The 16,883-nt window shown below is 41.4% G+C and overlaps 1 protein-coding gene across 50 annotated transcripts in view; it reads right to left on the minus strand.

The window, feature by feature from the left end:
- Positions 1-16,883, minus strand: part of DYM (dymeclin) — a 210,157-nt gene that overhangs the window by 20,195 nt on the left and 173,079 nt on the right. For 40 of the 50 annotated variants that reach the window (XM_086867510.1, XM_086867499.1, XM_086867522.1 and 37 more), the window contains one exon: positions 12,493-12,606. In XM_086867510.1, the coding sequence (XP_086723636.1) occupies positions 12,493-12,606 (114 nt within the window). Of the gene's footprint in view, positions 1-8,621; positions 10,590-11,293; positions 11,552-12,492; positions 12,607-16,883 lie in introns of those variants that run through there. The other 10 variants (XM_086867529.1, XM_086867520.1, XM_086867532.1 and 7 more) reach the window with 2 other exon arrangements.

Raw genomic sequence — 16,883 nt, forward strand, 5'->3', positions numbered from 1 at the left:
AAAATTCTGTTTACGGGATTTTTGTACAAGAAGCAATGAAATTAAGTGAGGCTGCATTACTTGGTACTGCTATCAATTAATGCAGCAACCACTTTCAGACATAATAATTACCATATGTGCACTGTGCTTTACCTCTGGGCTTCGTAATTTCATACATGGGAGGTTACAACTATTGATTGCATTAAAACAGACTGATGTGTTACGAGAGACATCGTTGCACAAACTGAAATGATTCAAGTGGTACAGGAACAGGCACCTGCATCCACCAGCAGACAACCTGCAAATGGTCATTTCTCCATCCCCTCTTAAACACTCAGACATTATGTGTGACACAGAAACAGTATTGCAAAAGAAGTGAGCCTAGCTCACTAGGGATAAAATTAGGGAGTCTTAAGAGACAGATGTTGACCACTGGAGAAATGAAAAATCCCCATGAGTACCTCCTATCAATATAAATATATTAATAAAACCAAAATGGCTCTTTGTCTCTCAGTGCAACTTGCACAATTGAGAATTTGCTCATTTTTAGGTTGAGTATTAGGAAAAACTTCTTGACTGAGAGGGTTGACCAGCCTGGCACAGCTGCCCAGGGCAGAGATGGAGTCCCCATCCCTGGAGGGGTTTAAGACCCGTGTGGTTGTGGCACCTGTGTTAGTTAGTGGGTTAGTGGTGGCCTTGGCAATGCTGGGGGAACAGCAGGACTTGATGTTCTTAGAGGGCTTTTCCAATCCAGATGGTTTTGTGATTGACAACCAGCTCTGACCTGCAAACTTCAGAGCAACCTGGAGTCTGGCAAGTCACAAAAAAATAGGCATTTGCATTTTTAAAAGTGTTTTTTTTTTTTTAAAGTTTGTTGAAAACTTGATCCATAATGAAAGACAATGACTTTCAAATAGCATCTAAAAAAGAGTGGTGTTTACCTTGTCATTACAAAGCTGGGTATGTAACTATATGCAAAACCAGCAAAACACTCAGAAAGAACTGCACTTGGTTTTTCTTGTTGTCATCCTATATACATAATTAAAGACATATTTCTATTCAATTCTGGTTAAGCTCCTACAAGTTGTGTATAAGCTATACATACAACTTAGGCTTTAAAGCCTCCCTTAAACAACAAAGCATTGTTTATGTTTTAAATAAATTTTAATTTTCACTCTTCTAATTCAGAAGACATTTTTGAAGCAATAACACACTGAATTCAGTACGCTAATCTCCCATTAACATAATTCAATTGCTCTAAAATAATATTTATAAAGACAGTGGTAACTGTGATGCAAAGAGCTAAATGTAATAGGCAAAATTATCCTACATTAGTAGTGTATTTATAAAGGGTGAGAGTGTGTCAGCAATTTCCAGAAACCTTTAAAAGCAGGAAGGAACCTGGCTTTTTTTTTTTTTTTTTTTTTTTTTTTAGCAGAAGCACTAAAAACAAGTATCAGGCACAAAGAGTTAACACATTCTTCCTTCTTCTGAGAGCAAGAACGGGCCGATTTCGTCAGTGAGGTTTGGCAGCGCGCGAAATCCTGTAACCAATTCCATTTCCTGATAAATGAACGGTCCGCAGGGGAAAGTCAGCCAGAGGCTTTGGGAACTGCCGAGCGCTCAGACATGACCGAGAGGCTCCTGGAAGGAGCCAGACTGTCTCTTTGCTTATCGCCGCCCAGCCGAGCGGCACCAGCGCAACGCCGGTGCTGCCAGACTGCGCTGCGAGCCCAGGCCGCGGCACAGCCGCTTCAGCTGCACGTGAGACCCCCAGAAAATACGCCAGCCCCAGCACATGCCTGACATCAGGCTCTAGGAACTCTGAGAACACATGGCCATGTAATACAGGCGTTGGGATGGGACTTGTAACAGTCCACACTGTTTATGTGTTTCAGAGCCAAGTGCTAGGAGTGACTTGGTATTCTGGAGTTGAGGATCTCGCCCCCACCCTTCCAACAGGAAAAAGCCAAATACAGAATGATAAATCATTCATTATTGGTTAGATTTTGGCATCAGTGAGGCTCTGAAGGAGGGATTTTCAATTGGAGCTATAGAGTGCATCGCCTCAAAAGCTGAATGTCACTCTCAAGTTCTAAACCATTCTTTGTTTTGCACTACCAATTAATTTTTTTTAGTTATCTTCATAAATGTGACCAACAGTCTTACTGAATGTTACCAGTAAATATCAGCTCTGATAGCAAAATGAGAAATGTGTCTCAACACAAGATCAGCCCTGAGTTTCTGATCTATTTAAATACCAGTTTTTCAGACAGAGTTAACCTGGATGTTTGTTCACTTTCATATTATTACAAATCAATTCACAATTCCAACATTTTTACAAGAAATTCAAGTAGCTTGATACACACAGAATTGAACTTTCAAAAGTCTAAAATCTGAGCTTGTAAAAAAAAAATAAATAAAATACTGCCAGTCTGATGACCCCTGAAGGGAAGTTAAAAGGGAAAAAAAAAAAAAAAAAAAAGCTCAAATAATAACTTCAGGCCCTTCATTACCAAAATCCTGGGTAAGTTTTCAAGTGGCTTGCAGGCTTATAATAGCAACGACGTCTGCAATTGATTAGCTCCCCCAGCACAACCAGATGTCTCAGTGACAGGGAGAAAGTACTGTGGGTTTGGAGTTTACTGGGATGCACAATATCCCACCACTGAAAAACAAAATAAATGGAAAGGTGGGGAAGCTAAAGAAATATGCTTGTTCTCAATGTGTCTGAATCCAGTTTTACTGCATGTAAAATCCCAGGATAAATTCTATCTTGCTCCCAAAAAAAATGCCACAGACTTGGTTGAGTCTGTCCCTTATCACAGCATCACTACTCACTCCTTTGCTGGGATATTGGGTGCTTTCTGCTCACAGCTGTGACAAATACAAACTAACAGCATAAAAGAATGACAGTTTTCTACATTCTCTATCTGCACAGGTTTGCAAACAAGGTACGTGGCCTTGGAGGAACACCAGAGCGCTGTTTCAGACATAACACCCACATGTAGACCAAACAAACTCCCCATTCCTGCCGCTCCTTCCCTGACTTTAACTCATGTTAATTAATGCATGCTTTAAACCTCAAAGGAGAAAAGTGGTGGGAATACCTGGAGATACAAAAAGATCTGCTATTCTTTGGAGCATTTTGAGATTCACAACATAACTGATCCTTTTTGGGCTGCTGCTGTGCTTCTACCAAATATTGTGATGACTCCATGCACAGCATTGCATAACAAGCAAGGAACACTGCAGCAAGAAAACATCTTCTTCCTGCTCTTTTCAGGATGTGGCATTAAAGTGGAGGGTAGCATTGAAGGTATGGAGTGCCACAGGCTGGCTGATATAAACAAAGCCCAGCACTGAAGGATTAGTATTTTTATCATAGAATTGCAGAATGTTGCAAGCCATCTTAAAGCTCATTCTGTTCAACCTCCTGCCATTGTGAGGATCTTCCCACTATCCCAGGTTTTTCCAAATCCCATCCAACCTGGCCTTGGACACTTCCAGGGATCCAGGGCCAGCCACCACAGCTTCTCTGGGCATTCCTCACCCTCACAGCCAAGAATTTCTTCCCAATATCTAACCTAAATTTACAATACACAGTCAAAATACATTAAAGGGATTCAGACAGCAGTGTTGTATTTGAATTATAACCTGTGTAAGAGAAATTATTCACATGAAGAGTGACAAAATGCAAACTATTCAAGATGGGAGTGAGCAAAAGCTGATGGATTTGATGTGAGTAACCTGAGTCACACCCAGCTTCTTCGAGCTGACTGTGCACCTGCTAACAAAGCTTTACCTCCATCCCATTGCTCCTTGCGCTGGTTCTCTCAATCTACTCCAGCTATGGTGGCTGAAGGTCAGGAGCTCACAGACCCAGTTTTGCTGCTCTGTTCACACAGCCCAGGCTGAAACACAGCTCTCATGACATGAGATCCTCACCAGGCTGCTGACCATGGCATGAGCTCCACTTTCTGAGCTACCATGCAATCAATGCAATTCCCGCAGAGTAGCAGCCAGGGAAATCAGGGAGAGGGCAGGAGAACATGAAACACAGTTTCTCTTTCCTCTTGACTAATACTAGTCACCGTGACCACACACTCCCCACCACGGGACACACACAGCCTTGGGGTCTGCCTGGTGTCCTGCTTGCGTCATGCCTGGTATCATCCCCTAAGCATGAAGATACAGCCTGACAAGCTTGAGAATATTGGAGCCATCAGCAAAACTTTCCAGTGGAAGCAGGATTTTCCCCATGGAAATGAATGCTTCAGTAACTAAGACGAAAACAAGACTGAAGTTCTCAGTTTATTCTTCATCTCTGAAGAAAAGCTTTATACAAGTGGTCTAAGTTGAAAGCATGATTACTATTTTCTGTTCAAAGGGATTTTTGGGTGCTTTACAATAGGAAACTGATATTACATGAGAAACAGTTTAAAGATCAGAGATTCAAAAGTTTGCTAATGCTTTTTTTCCTATGTTGATGCTGCAGTGATGTTTATATTACTCTTCAATAGGGAGGTGTCAGAAAAGCATTAATATGTTTTTAACTGTGTGCCAGGCAGACAAGCAAAATAAAATGGCTGGGTTTTTTCCTTGTTCTAGTCAACAATGCCAAAAATTACTGTTTATTTTTCTCCGCCCCCATGAAAGAATTTATAACCACTGAAGTAAACACAAGTTAAAAAGCTGGTTTTAATCCTGAAATTGACTGACAGCTGCTGTGCAAAAGCAAACCTAACTTGTTTGGGTTCTCAGAAGCATTTGCATTTGAAAAATTTAGTTTTCTGGAACCATTTGAGGGGTGTTTTTGGTGGTTTTTTTGATTTTTTTTTTTTTTGGTCCTGTTCCCCATAATGCTACAAAAATAATTTAAAGAATGTGATACTGTATAATTTTCACACTCTGACACAACTGGGGAAAGGTGGAAAGCACATCCCCTCTTCAAACAGCCTTAAGAGTAACATGTAAATATGGTGTTGGTTACAGTGTGAGTGAACTCTCTTTGGGAGTGCCAGGGAGAGGCTGTGAGTGCCACAGTGCACACCACTGCTGCTAGACCTGGCAACACTCACACAGATGAAATATTCAGCTGTAACTAAGACCTTGTACACAAGGGGACTTGTCTTACATCACACCAAAGAAATGCAAATCTTGACATGTATGACAGTTCAAAATCCATGTAAACTGTTACGGGAATGGGTAACTGTATGATGAGTTCTTGTTGCTTTGGGTATTTTTCCCACATACAAAAATATTAAACCAAACTTTGAAAAATGAATAAATATGCTTGATAAATGACTCACCAACACTTCCAGCCTATGCCAACATTTCAAACATCTTGAGTTCAGCAATATGAAGCTCTGTGGATAGCAAGTTTCACTCTACATTGCTAAGGAATGCATTATCTTTTCTTTAAGTCTCTAAGTTAACTGATTTCTTCCATTTTACCTGAAGGATGCTTCTGAAAATGAAGTGTTGTTAGTATTCAATCTAATTCATCACCTGCATTTGCATTACACATGGCTACAAACAACGCTCTCTGAAGACTGCTAAAATCCACTTTTAACCATGGAACAACAGGAGTCATCACATTTCAAACACTTTTGAACACTTAAGTGCTCAAAAGCCATGTAGATGTGGCACCTGGGGACATGAGCTAGTGGTGGCCTTGGCCACCTTGGGGGAATTTATTTTACAGGGCTTTTCTGACCTAAATGATTCTGTGATTCCATGACTTTGAATGCCACAGGTGGCAAAGTGCATTCACTTTGGCCACTGGCTTTTTCAGTGTTCAAGCAACCAGGCACATAAGCAAATTTTTTTGTTAACATGCTATGTATTCTAACTAGCTACTGAACCCTACTTCCTACTAAAGTCACATTTCTGTGGATTATCATATTAATGCTTCAAAGTAAGGGTGGTATTTATTTCTGAACTAAACCCCCAAAGCTTTCCTTCCCTTCTGGGATGATGCCGTTATTTTTCTTCCTGTAAGGTTTCAAACTACAAAGCCAAGAGTTCCCATACAATGCATTATGTCAGCAAGTATCTAATTTCAAGCACTATAATAATCACAGTTTTTCCATAGTATTTTTCACATACTTTAGATCTTGCCTACACACAAGTTTGCACCATTTAATTAAACAGATTTAAATGATAGAAACTCCTGCTTGGACATACTTATTATAAGGTGGTGTCATTCAGTTTAGTTTCAACTCACTCTCACCAATTTAAGTAGCAAGGCTTACTTTAATAGAAAAGCACCTGCAAAAGGGTTTGCCCTGGCTCAGACAGACAGACAGACAGGTTTATAATCCCACTGTAAGATTAGCCAGAGTCAGCTGAGTGCAGACATGTCTTCGACTGCTCACAGTTTCACAATGATAAGTTATTTTCTGACCACAAAGCCCATCAAAACTTCCAAGATAATTTTTTCCCCCTGGAGTTTTGATTATCCAAAATAATATTTCTCAAGGGACACAGAGTATATTCTTCTCTACTCGAGGTCTCTGAGAAGCTGACCTCTAAAACAAATGCCTTCAAAAGAAACGTGAGTTATTGTCCATCACTTACAGGTCAGCTCACGGAAGCAGGGAAGTCTGACATCTTAATTGAGGGTATAAATTGTCATAAGGAAATATACAATCCATAAATACTCTTATTCTCAGCATATGGTCAGTGTTCTGGAAAGGCTGAAAAAGCACTTTGTTTAAAACTTTCTTACACTTCTGTCACTAATCTGATCTTCTTCAGGGTAAGGGTTAACAGCAGCTGAGGGTCAGCAAAAGGAAGTCTGTGTTGTAGACGCCTGCCTAGCGTCAGACCTAAGGATGTATTAGACACAATCAGCTTCCACTGTAATAAGAACTTTGACCTTTGAGCCAGGGAAAAAAAAAAAAAAGAAAAAAAAAAGATAAGTATCAGGAAGAACTGGATGAATTTAGTTTTTAAGGAAGTTTTCTGTGTCTCTTTCTTAGCACTGTGCCCTGGAGCTCTGTGAAGGAGTTGCTGGTCTCTGTAACTCCTCTGTCCCTACCCCTTCATGGTGTTACACAGAGTTAATTTGTGCACTATTCCACCAAAAAATTCCACAGCAGCAGCAGTGTTACAGCAGTAAAACAAACACAAGAAAGCTGTACATAACTTTTAAGGCAATTACAGATCTGCCCCAAGGTTTAATTTGGATTATTAAAGACCAGTGGTCTGGATCCTGAATCCAACATCTTTCTGTGGCCAAATAACAGCCACTCAGACTAAGGACACTGGGACTGGAGTGGGGAAAAAAAAATCGTATTCAGAAGCAATTCTAATAGAAGATGGGACAATGGATGGTTTCTTTGGATCAACAGGGTGTATATATATATATATAACACTACAGATTTCCTTTGCTACCTGGGGTGCTATGCAGGGCATGTCCCGTCCCTCTGCAGGTGTGACAGCACCACTGACTGCTCAACACACCATGTCTCCTCCCTGGGAGGAGCATCTGCAGAAGCAGGAAAATTCTTCCAAACAGATCTCAGTACCAAGCTAAGAAATTGTTTAGACTCTTTTGGTTTTGGGGACTTCACATGCGCTTTCTTTTATGGCCATTCCTGATTTCTGATTTGCCATGAGCACAAGTCTGATGAGAAGCAGGTAAGGCAGCTGGGAAAGGGGCTCAGCCTGGAGAAAAGGAGGCTCAGGGGGCCCTTGTTGCTCTGCACAAGTCCCTGCCAGGAGGGGACAGCCGGGGGGGTCGGGCTGTGCTGCCAGGGAACAGGGACAGGAGGAGAGGGAACGGCCTCAGGCTGGGCCAGGGCAGGGACAGGGAGGACAGCAGGGAAAATTTCTTCACATAAAGCTCTGTCAATTCCTGGTTCCCGGGGGCAGTGATGGAGTCCCCATCCCTGCAGGGATTTAAAAGCCATGTGGATTTGGCACTTGGGACATGGGTCAGTGGTGGCCCGGGCAGTGTGGGGGAAATGATGGTCTGGGAAGGCTTTTCTGACCTAAATGATTCTGTGATTCTACCAAAGCACCTCTGCTTGGCATCCCCTGTTGAATTCATTGCCAACTCAATCAACAACCATGTTATTTTTATGACATTTCTAGCAGCTGACCTTCTGGTGCTGGTGCTGCTTTCCCAGGGTGATGTGCCAGGGACATAAAGCTGCTCTGGTCCAACTCCCAGGCAGTATCTGCCATCAACATGATGACAATTTACTCCTCCCCTGTGCTCTGGTGCCTAAGTGATTAGCAGTTTTTTTCAGTGAAACAAATGGAAGCTGATGGAGTTGGAAGTACATTGTTAATAAAAGGGGAAACCTAGGAGAAGTGCTTTTAACACCTAAAGCGAAACTTGTTCTGTCAAGAGACTGAAGGCTTTTACCTCTGCTCCTTTCACATATTCTGTGAAATTTTAATGCCCATCGAACTGAAATGCACTTCAATAAATATTAAATTTTGTACCGTATCAAAAACGTGAGAGTTGATGGCATAATGGCACATTTGCATAGCACACATAGAACATCTGACAGAGTGCACACTGATGACAAAATACTCACTGACATAGGGAGAAAAGGAGTAGGGGGGAAAACACAAGCAGATCAGAAAATGTTCATGAAAAACAAATCTCCATCTTAAGTGGCTTAGGTAACGGGGGCTTTTATTTTATAAAGCATTAAACATGGCCTCCCAAGTGTGAGTATTCCATGAAACCAAATGTCAGCTTCCAGTCACTAGCTGGCATTTGAGACAAGTTTTCCCACTTATTGCAGAAGAGTTGTTATCTGCTGGCTAACTCCCCTTGAAATCCTGAGATAAGTCACAGGCTCCAGACACGGTCCTGCTTCTCTCACTCTCCTAATCCTGAAAGTACAGACAGTTCACCAAAGGGAAGGAAGGCAGCCTGAGAACTTTAAAAAAAATAGAAAGAAAGAATGAGGCTAATTTTCACCTATCACTATGATCTCTAAATTGCCTTTAATAAGCTTCTGCAATATAGCAGGGAGCCTGGGTTGTGGGCTGCTCGTCTGCGAAGGAGACAGCTCTATCTCCACGCCATGGCTTCTGCCTCCATCCTGGGCATATTAACTTCATTTATCTCCTCCCACAGACTGAGGGAGAAATAACCAGCTCTTGATTTCAGCACCTGCCCTTTATCTCTCTGTTTGTGCAGAAGTCTTCTAAAAGGCTAATTGCTCAGCTTGGACTTTCTTGGCCTTCCACAGTACACAGCTAAAAGCATATGCTTAAAATAATGTTAATTATATTGTTTGTCTCCTGTCAGACTGCTCCAGGACTGGAAGGAAAATCTGAGTTCTCCCATTTCCCAATAATTATTTGCTAAGAAAATGCAGGATATCTTTCCTAACATGGACACACACACACACATATATATATTTATCCGTGACCTACTGCTACCACACATGCTCACTTTGCATCCCGTGTTGCTTCCCACAGTGGAGAGGAGCAGGAGCATCAGGGTGTGCTCCCAAACTGATAAGCTCCATTATGCAGATGAGGATCGTGGCTCTAAGTGCTGTTATTTTTAGTTGACGTTGATTCATGTTTGAACTATGGGCTAAGCAACAAACTAAGAACCTGAATACATGTAGCACCTTCTGAATGCTCACTTCCTCAACAAAGGCCAAGATAAGCAACTCGAAAACATTCACTTAAAAACACCCATGCATACATTAGGTACTTACACACAAGAAAAAAAACATCATTGTCTGAGCTGCAGGGAAGTGAGTGAGTAAAAGCTCTGCCTCAGCCCTCATTTTCCAAATCATATCTGTGTTTCATCTGCCTCCCCCAGAGTGCTTCAGCTGAAGCTGGTTATTTCTAGGAGGCAGGAATAATATCTCTGTAGGGTCTCTTGTACTTTACAGCACTTCAGTGTGCTGTGGCAAAAGGCAAAGATGTCTTGAAAATTAGTTAGCAATTAACTGCAAAGCTGATATATGTATATATATATTCTTGGGATTGAACTCCACAGCTTTGCACATTGGAACTATGTGTAGGTTTTGTCAACATAGATGCAACAGATTCACAATTCCTCCAGACATTGTCCAAACTGGTTGAGCACAAGTTGCCCCCGGTCCTGGGGACAGCCCTGGGCCCCTCAGCACAGGAGAGACACCGAGGGGCTGGAGCGTGTCCAGGGCAGGGAACGGAGCTGGGGAAGGGGCTGGAGCCCCAGGAGTGGCTGAGGGAGCTGGGGAAGGGGCTTAGCCTGGAGAAAAGGAGGCTCAGGGGGCCCTTGTGGCTCTGCACAACTCCCTGAAAGGTGCCATCAAAGCCAGTGTGGGTAGGGCTGCTCCCACCCATCCAGACTTGCCCAGAGAGTGTCATTAAAGACATAAGGATTAAAGCTTTCTCCTTTATTTAGCTGCTGAAATGCCTCAGAGTTGCCAGAGTTATTGTGTAACTGTATCTTCAGTCTGATCTTAATATGAGTTTGTTGAGCTTTAGAATAGCTTCCCCTGAAAACCTCAGACTCAAGTGGGAAGACCTGAGGAACTGGGAGACTCCCAGGGAGAGGCATAAGGACAGAGGGCACAGACTCACAAGGCCGTTTCTATAGGAGGGAAACATGTGCTGCTCCTCATCACTATCTGTGCAAAGGAAGGATGTTATTTGCATGTACAAATTGATGCATGACAATACATACATACATACATATCTATCTATAGATATAGAAACACCTCACCCCAAGGTCAATGTCACCTTTTGGTGACATGGAAAAATAACGTACTCTGGCCAAACTGCTGCTCAGCAAAGTAATAAAAAAGAAAAGAAATAGAAAAAAAGAAAACAAAATGAAGGGAAAAAAAAAAAAAAGAAGGAAGTAAAAAAGAAAAATAAGGGAAACCAAAGGAAAGCAGAAGACAAAACCCAGTAGGTGTAAGCAGTAAGTATAAAAGATTAGTGTGCCAGGCTGGCTGTATTCCCTTTGTAAGTCTGCCCCAAAATCCAAGCGCTCCAGAGGAAAGGGAAGTGCTCCAAGCAACACTAAGCATCCTTAAAACTGGAAGTACTTGACTGTTTGGTGAGGACTTTTAGAGCTTGGCACATGCCAAAAACTGCTGGTTTATTGCATAAAGTGGCAGTATAAATATATAATTTTGAGTACTGTATATTGTTAGTGCAGAAAATTTAAACTTGATTGAATTTGACTCCAGAAACAGCATTTCTGTAAATTGTGGCCTGACATGTCAGTCAATGTGGCACACTCAGTAACTGAGAAAACCTTCATTTTTTTCCTAAGCAGTGAATTTATTTGGTGATGGCCCTGTGTCAAGAAAGAATCACTGTAGCCTCAAAGTAAGAGCTTTTAATTATCTGCACATAAGAACAAGTTGTCATAGAAACAGCCAAAGTTCCAGTGTTCCTCTGTATTCACAGCATCACCACATAGAAAGGACAACCTGAAGGGCTGGATTTGGATCCAACAACTGCTCTGGTGTTACTCAGACTATTCCTGTACTGCAGCTTAGGACTTGGACTCTAGACCAACCTCTCTTGAAGGAATTCAATCTGAGTGACTGAAGATGTGACATCTCAGGGACACAGGGAACTGCAGGAAAGACATTAGTTTATGTAGCCAGCTAGAAAATTCCCACTGGGTGTTTTAAAATTACCAGCATATAAATAAATTACATTGCCAGTGGCTGTACGGACTGAGTGTGCCTTATCAGAGGGTATTTTACTAAAGTTACCACAAAAGAAATGGTGCTCTCACTCTCTCCACAGAGTAGCAACAAAAATAGTTCTTCAGAAAACAGACAGTATTTAAAATACACTTGGCGTTAACAGAGAAACAAGATTCATCGTGTTTAAAAAACACACAGAGCTCCCATTTGCTTACTTACCCACTTACACAGATTTCTTTATTGCAGTACTTAAACATCACACAGCCATTAATGGATTTTAGCCTCACAAAACCTGTCAAGTTGGTAAATCCCTCAAGAGATTTGAGAGGTTCTCAGAAAGGAATGGAGGAGACTGCTCAGGATTATACAGAAAGCTCATCAGCATGTTGACCAGACTTACAGGTCTTGAACTGATTTTCACTAGGTTGGGTAATTCTTAACTAAAGCCCCCCAAATTTATCTTTATAGCATTTAATATAGACCCAGACAGAGGTGCAGAACATTAGAGACAGAAAAAGAAATTAATCAAAAGAGAGAATTATCAATGTTTAGTTAGAGCATAACTAAACAACAGATGGAGTGAGGAGCCTGCATCTTCAGGATACGATGAAGAAAACCTTAGCTTCAGCAAATTTTAATTCCTCCACACGCTTCAATTTAATAACTAATCACAAAAACTCACCCAAACACTTATCAGAAATTAGGAATTTAAATGAAAACATACACATATGGCAATCGACAGTGTAATCACTTATCAGTCACTACTGAGAAGAGAGATGATTTTTTGAAGTTACAGACATAAAGGGCATGTATGTGTAATTGACAGGAACAGTGTACTTCAAGTGATGAGGTCTTAAGCACTTACTCTTAGCCTGTCTTTGGGCAAAGCAACAGCTCCTTGCTTGATGATTTCCAGAACTCGCTCCACTGACAGCTCAGCTCCAGCTTGCTCTAATCGGGAGCTGAAAAAGCTGATCACCTGGAATGAAACATCACAGCACATAAATAAATAGAAGAGATCTGTGGATCAATTTATACACAAAGCTGTCATCTTCTTTTTTGGCACCGCTGTATCTGCACTTCTTAAAGAATAATCACATTATTGCCTGTGTCACAGCCAGGGAGACTTTGTTAATGTCAAGTTAGCACAACTCTCAGCATCCTCCTGCAGTCATTTTAAGCAGACAGATAATTTTACAATTAAACACACAGAGCTGAATTGATAGATTTACATTTTCAAGTATGATGAACTGACACATTTCTTTCTGTCAGTTCTGCCCATCAGACTTTTGAGTTGTTCTAGTCTTTCTATGATTTGAGCTAGAAATTTACTTTCATTGTAAAGCATTAAAGTAAAACCATTATAGTTTCACTGACTTGTAGACAGAAGGCTTCAAGACAACTCTTAAGTATCTCAATATGAAAGACTCTATTTCCTGGGAGTTGAATAGTACTCAAAGCCACAGCAAGGGGATAGCAAGAAGTAAGTCCATAAAGCCCCTCTCCTACCCAATATCCATCCCAGGTGCTGCACATACCTTCCACATCCTGGATTCTAGGCCCAAGGAATCCTGCAAATTCCTTCTCATCTTCCAGACCTCCCCCTGGTGAAGCCAAGCTGATTTTCCTCATATTTCCTTTCCCACTCCCTTTTCTGTGACCCAGCTGGTCCTTGTTAGCTAGAACTCAGTTAGGTCAGGCTTTAACTTTTATCCCTCTCCAAGCTCGGTAGGTCACACCAGAAGCAGACATCCCACCGACAGTTATCCATGTGTGACATCAGAAAACCTCCTTTCACCCAAAAAGAACACACTTTGCAAACCCCTTATCCCAGGGAAACTCCTTAGTCACACAGGGGATCCAGGACTCAAAATACAAAAAGGGTCTGGGGTAAAATTTCAACACCTACTTAGAATCCTCTGGAAGGCAGGAGGCACTTGGTAGAGCCTGTCTACATCAGAGCACCTGGCTATTCCTGGGCTGGAGGCAAGCCTAATGCTGACAGTAGGTTCTGCAAAATCCTGTGAGCTTTCAACACACTCTGGAAAAATACTGATGTTCACTTCTATCTGAATCACAGCCCCAGTCCATCGAGTAATCTTCAATAATTCTCCCAAGCAGAAGGGGGGAAAAGTGTATTATACTACAAAATCTCTGCTGAGCTCTCTTTGTTCTGTAGTGAGACACAGCTGGAGCCAGAAACCATTACCCTAATTATGCCTCCCAGCTCAGCTGCTGTTCATAAAACAAAGACAGCTGATGGCTTGATTACTGTGAGATTCAAATTTGTTGTTCCTGTTTGTGACTTCCCCCACAGAAAGCCCAGCCCTTGTTTGGAGCTGGAAGGTTTGCTGGGATCTCTAGAAACTCTTGCACCAAGTGAATGAGACAGAGGCAGACTAAAGTTGCTGTAAGTGGCTTTTTGGGGTTGTCATGGGATTGTGCTGTTTGTTTTGCTTTGGTTTTTTTTCCTGTTTTATTTTGTTTCTAACAACAGAAGTACAGGAATCAGTCAAGAGAAAATTCAGGTTTAATCTTCTGTGCTGTCCCTACGATTATCTTCATACTTCAGCAGAAAGGGAGAATTTCACTGCCTCTGGCAGATGCTACAGGTAGGCTTTTACATTCTTAGAGATAAGGACCTGGTAGAGCAATGTGATCTCTGATCCTTAGAAAAAAACAGGAGTAGGAAGATGTGCTGGGATCATAAGGAAAGGAGCTGGAGGGAGGGACCAGAAATAACAGAGTAAAATAGCAAGAAACAGCTTGTGCAAGGAGCGTGAGGACCTCGGATTGAGGCTGACATGGTTTTGGCATAGAGTTTGGGACAAATTGCTGGTGGAGGATACACAGCTCACAAAGGAACAAGCAAGTTGCCCACAGATTTTGAAAGAAAAAAACATCTTCCTGCATTTCAACACTCCTCTGTTGTCAGTAATCACTGGTGAAACTCATCCTTGCCAAGGGCAGGCTCCTGCAGAGAATCCATCCCAGTGGCACTGCCTTGTTAGCTCAAGTTCTGCTAAACCACAACAAAAGCAAAACCTAATATTTAGCTTTTAACCAAAAATACTATCATAATGCAAACACGTAAAAAAACTGAATGAAGCTCACAGATACTCCCTGAATTCTGACATTTCCTATTTTGGGAAGTCAAACCCTTCAATCTTAACATGTTTTTAAAAGACTTATGTTTTTGTGGTAAAGGTACTAATCTTCTTTGGGTTGTATTTCAAAAGAACAAAAGCAAGACAGGCTTCCAGTATTTTCAGGCTATGTCAGCATTTTAGAGAACTCAGAATGGCTATTTTTGATGTGTAGTTGATGACTACAGTTAAAAATATCTACTTTAATAATGGTATTTATCACTAGGAGTTATTTGCCTTACTACTTCTAATAACATATAAATGAAGTATCTCTCATTTGGACCCTGAGATCACAATATCCCAATGTGACAGTGAGGTACCCAAAAGAATCCCAAGGAAGTAAGAAAACAGAAAAGCAAAAAGAAAAAAATAAAAGACAAATTATACAGAGGAGATCCTAAAGAAGGCATTTTCTTGTTAGCTCCGGATCAGGAATAAAACCAAAGAGCATCCAGTATTATATCCCTCATGCCCAAGCTCTGACCTCTGTAGCAGAAGGTCTAATACTTTTCTTACTTATCTAGTCATATATAAAAGCATAAAAGCTCAGCATCATATTAAGGAAGAGTAGCCTTTACCTTTGAAAGAGCTTTAATTATCTTCTACACTTAACTAACAATTACAGAGGTGAATTTAAAAAAAAAATAAAGTTAACAGATTTCCACTCCTTGTCCCATTGAAAGTAAAATGAACCAGAAAAAATAAACTGGATGAATAGTATTAAATGAGTTTCATGTGTAAGTGCATTTTAAAACCAACTGAGCATATGACTGTATGAATACAAAAACCCCAGATCTTAGTGCAAATAAACAAAGCTGAGAAATGGTGTCTTCCTGATACTCTGAATATTAATTTTCTCTTTAATTATTTGGGCAACTGGTCTAAGAAAACAGAAAACAACTGCAGAAACTGCTTAAAAAGAAGAATAAGAAGAAACTCCACACGCTGCTATGAATGACATTTCCTAGTCATGCTGAGCACTGAAAGGCCTCTCCATGAAGGAAAATAACCCATTCTAAGAGCTCTCTCTCCAGTCTGGCTTCCATATTAACAGAGATTAAAAGACACATCTAATGCTGGATTAGACAACCCCTCATCAGGAATATCTGATCCCTGTATGGAGAGCCTTGCCCTGAAGAGAGTCTAGTCCTGGCTGTGCAAGGTACCCAGACATGTGGTATGATGGCCACAGGGGACCTGGCTTGGCCACCTCTAGCTCAGGCCCTGCCAGGGTTTGTATTAAAATACCATTAACATTTCTATAAAAAAACTGTTTTCTATAGTGATTTTCAAAACTGGTTTTAATCGCAGACTCATGGAATGGTTTGGTTGGGAAGGGAACCTTAAAGATCATCCAGTGCCACCCCCTGCCGTGGACAGGGACACTTTCCACTATCCCAGGCTGCTCCAAGCCCCATCCAAACTTGCCTGCAGCACTTCCAGGGATCCAGGGGCAGCCACAGCTGCTCTGGGAAACCTGTGCCAGGGCCTGCCCACCCCATCAGTGAGAATTTCTTCCTAGAGATCAATTTTCCATGAGAAACTCATACTTTCTCCTTTTGTTTTCTAAACCTTGTAAACTTACAAGGTATTGCCAGAGATTAAAAGTACTACAAGATTAGAATGATTTAGAAACATTTTTCATTTAAAGGCAATATTTTAGGTTTTGGAGATTATCTTTGAGATTGTGAGGGAACAACCACAGTGTCTGTTATTTCACCCAACTATTGTTTTCAATTGGGCTGCAAGGCTGAAGTAACAAAATATTTCCCTTTACAGTACGCCAACAGCAGAGCTATCAAGGGCAAGATGTTTTCTCCACTTGGATTCTGTCAGCAGATGCTGAAGTGCTGTGAGGCCTGCGGCAGCCCAGGCAGTGCCTCTGCTTAATGAACATGACAGCTCCTCTCTTTCTCCTCCAGCTAAAAATAACAGTACAACACGTTGCTGCCTCCTCTGCCTGCAACTGCAAAGGTCAGTTCTGCAAGACAGAAGAAAAAATCACTTGGCACTAAGTAAGTTTTGAACCTGTTTTTGTCAATTTTGCTTCCCTTTGAAAGTGATTGAAAGAAACACTTTGAAACACTTCCCAGCCACTGGGAGAGTAATA

Source organism: Cyanistes caeruleus, chromosome Z (assembly GCF_971803275.1).
Source record: "Cyanistes caeruleus chromosome Z, bCyaCae1.hap1.1, whole genome shotgun sequence".
NCBI classification, from domain to species: Eukaryota; Metazoa; Chordata; class Aves; order Passeriformes; family Paridae; genus Cyanistes; species Cyanistes caeruleus.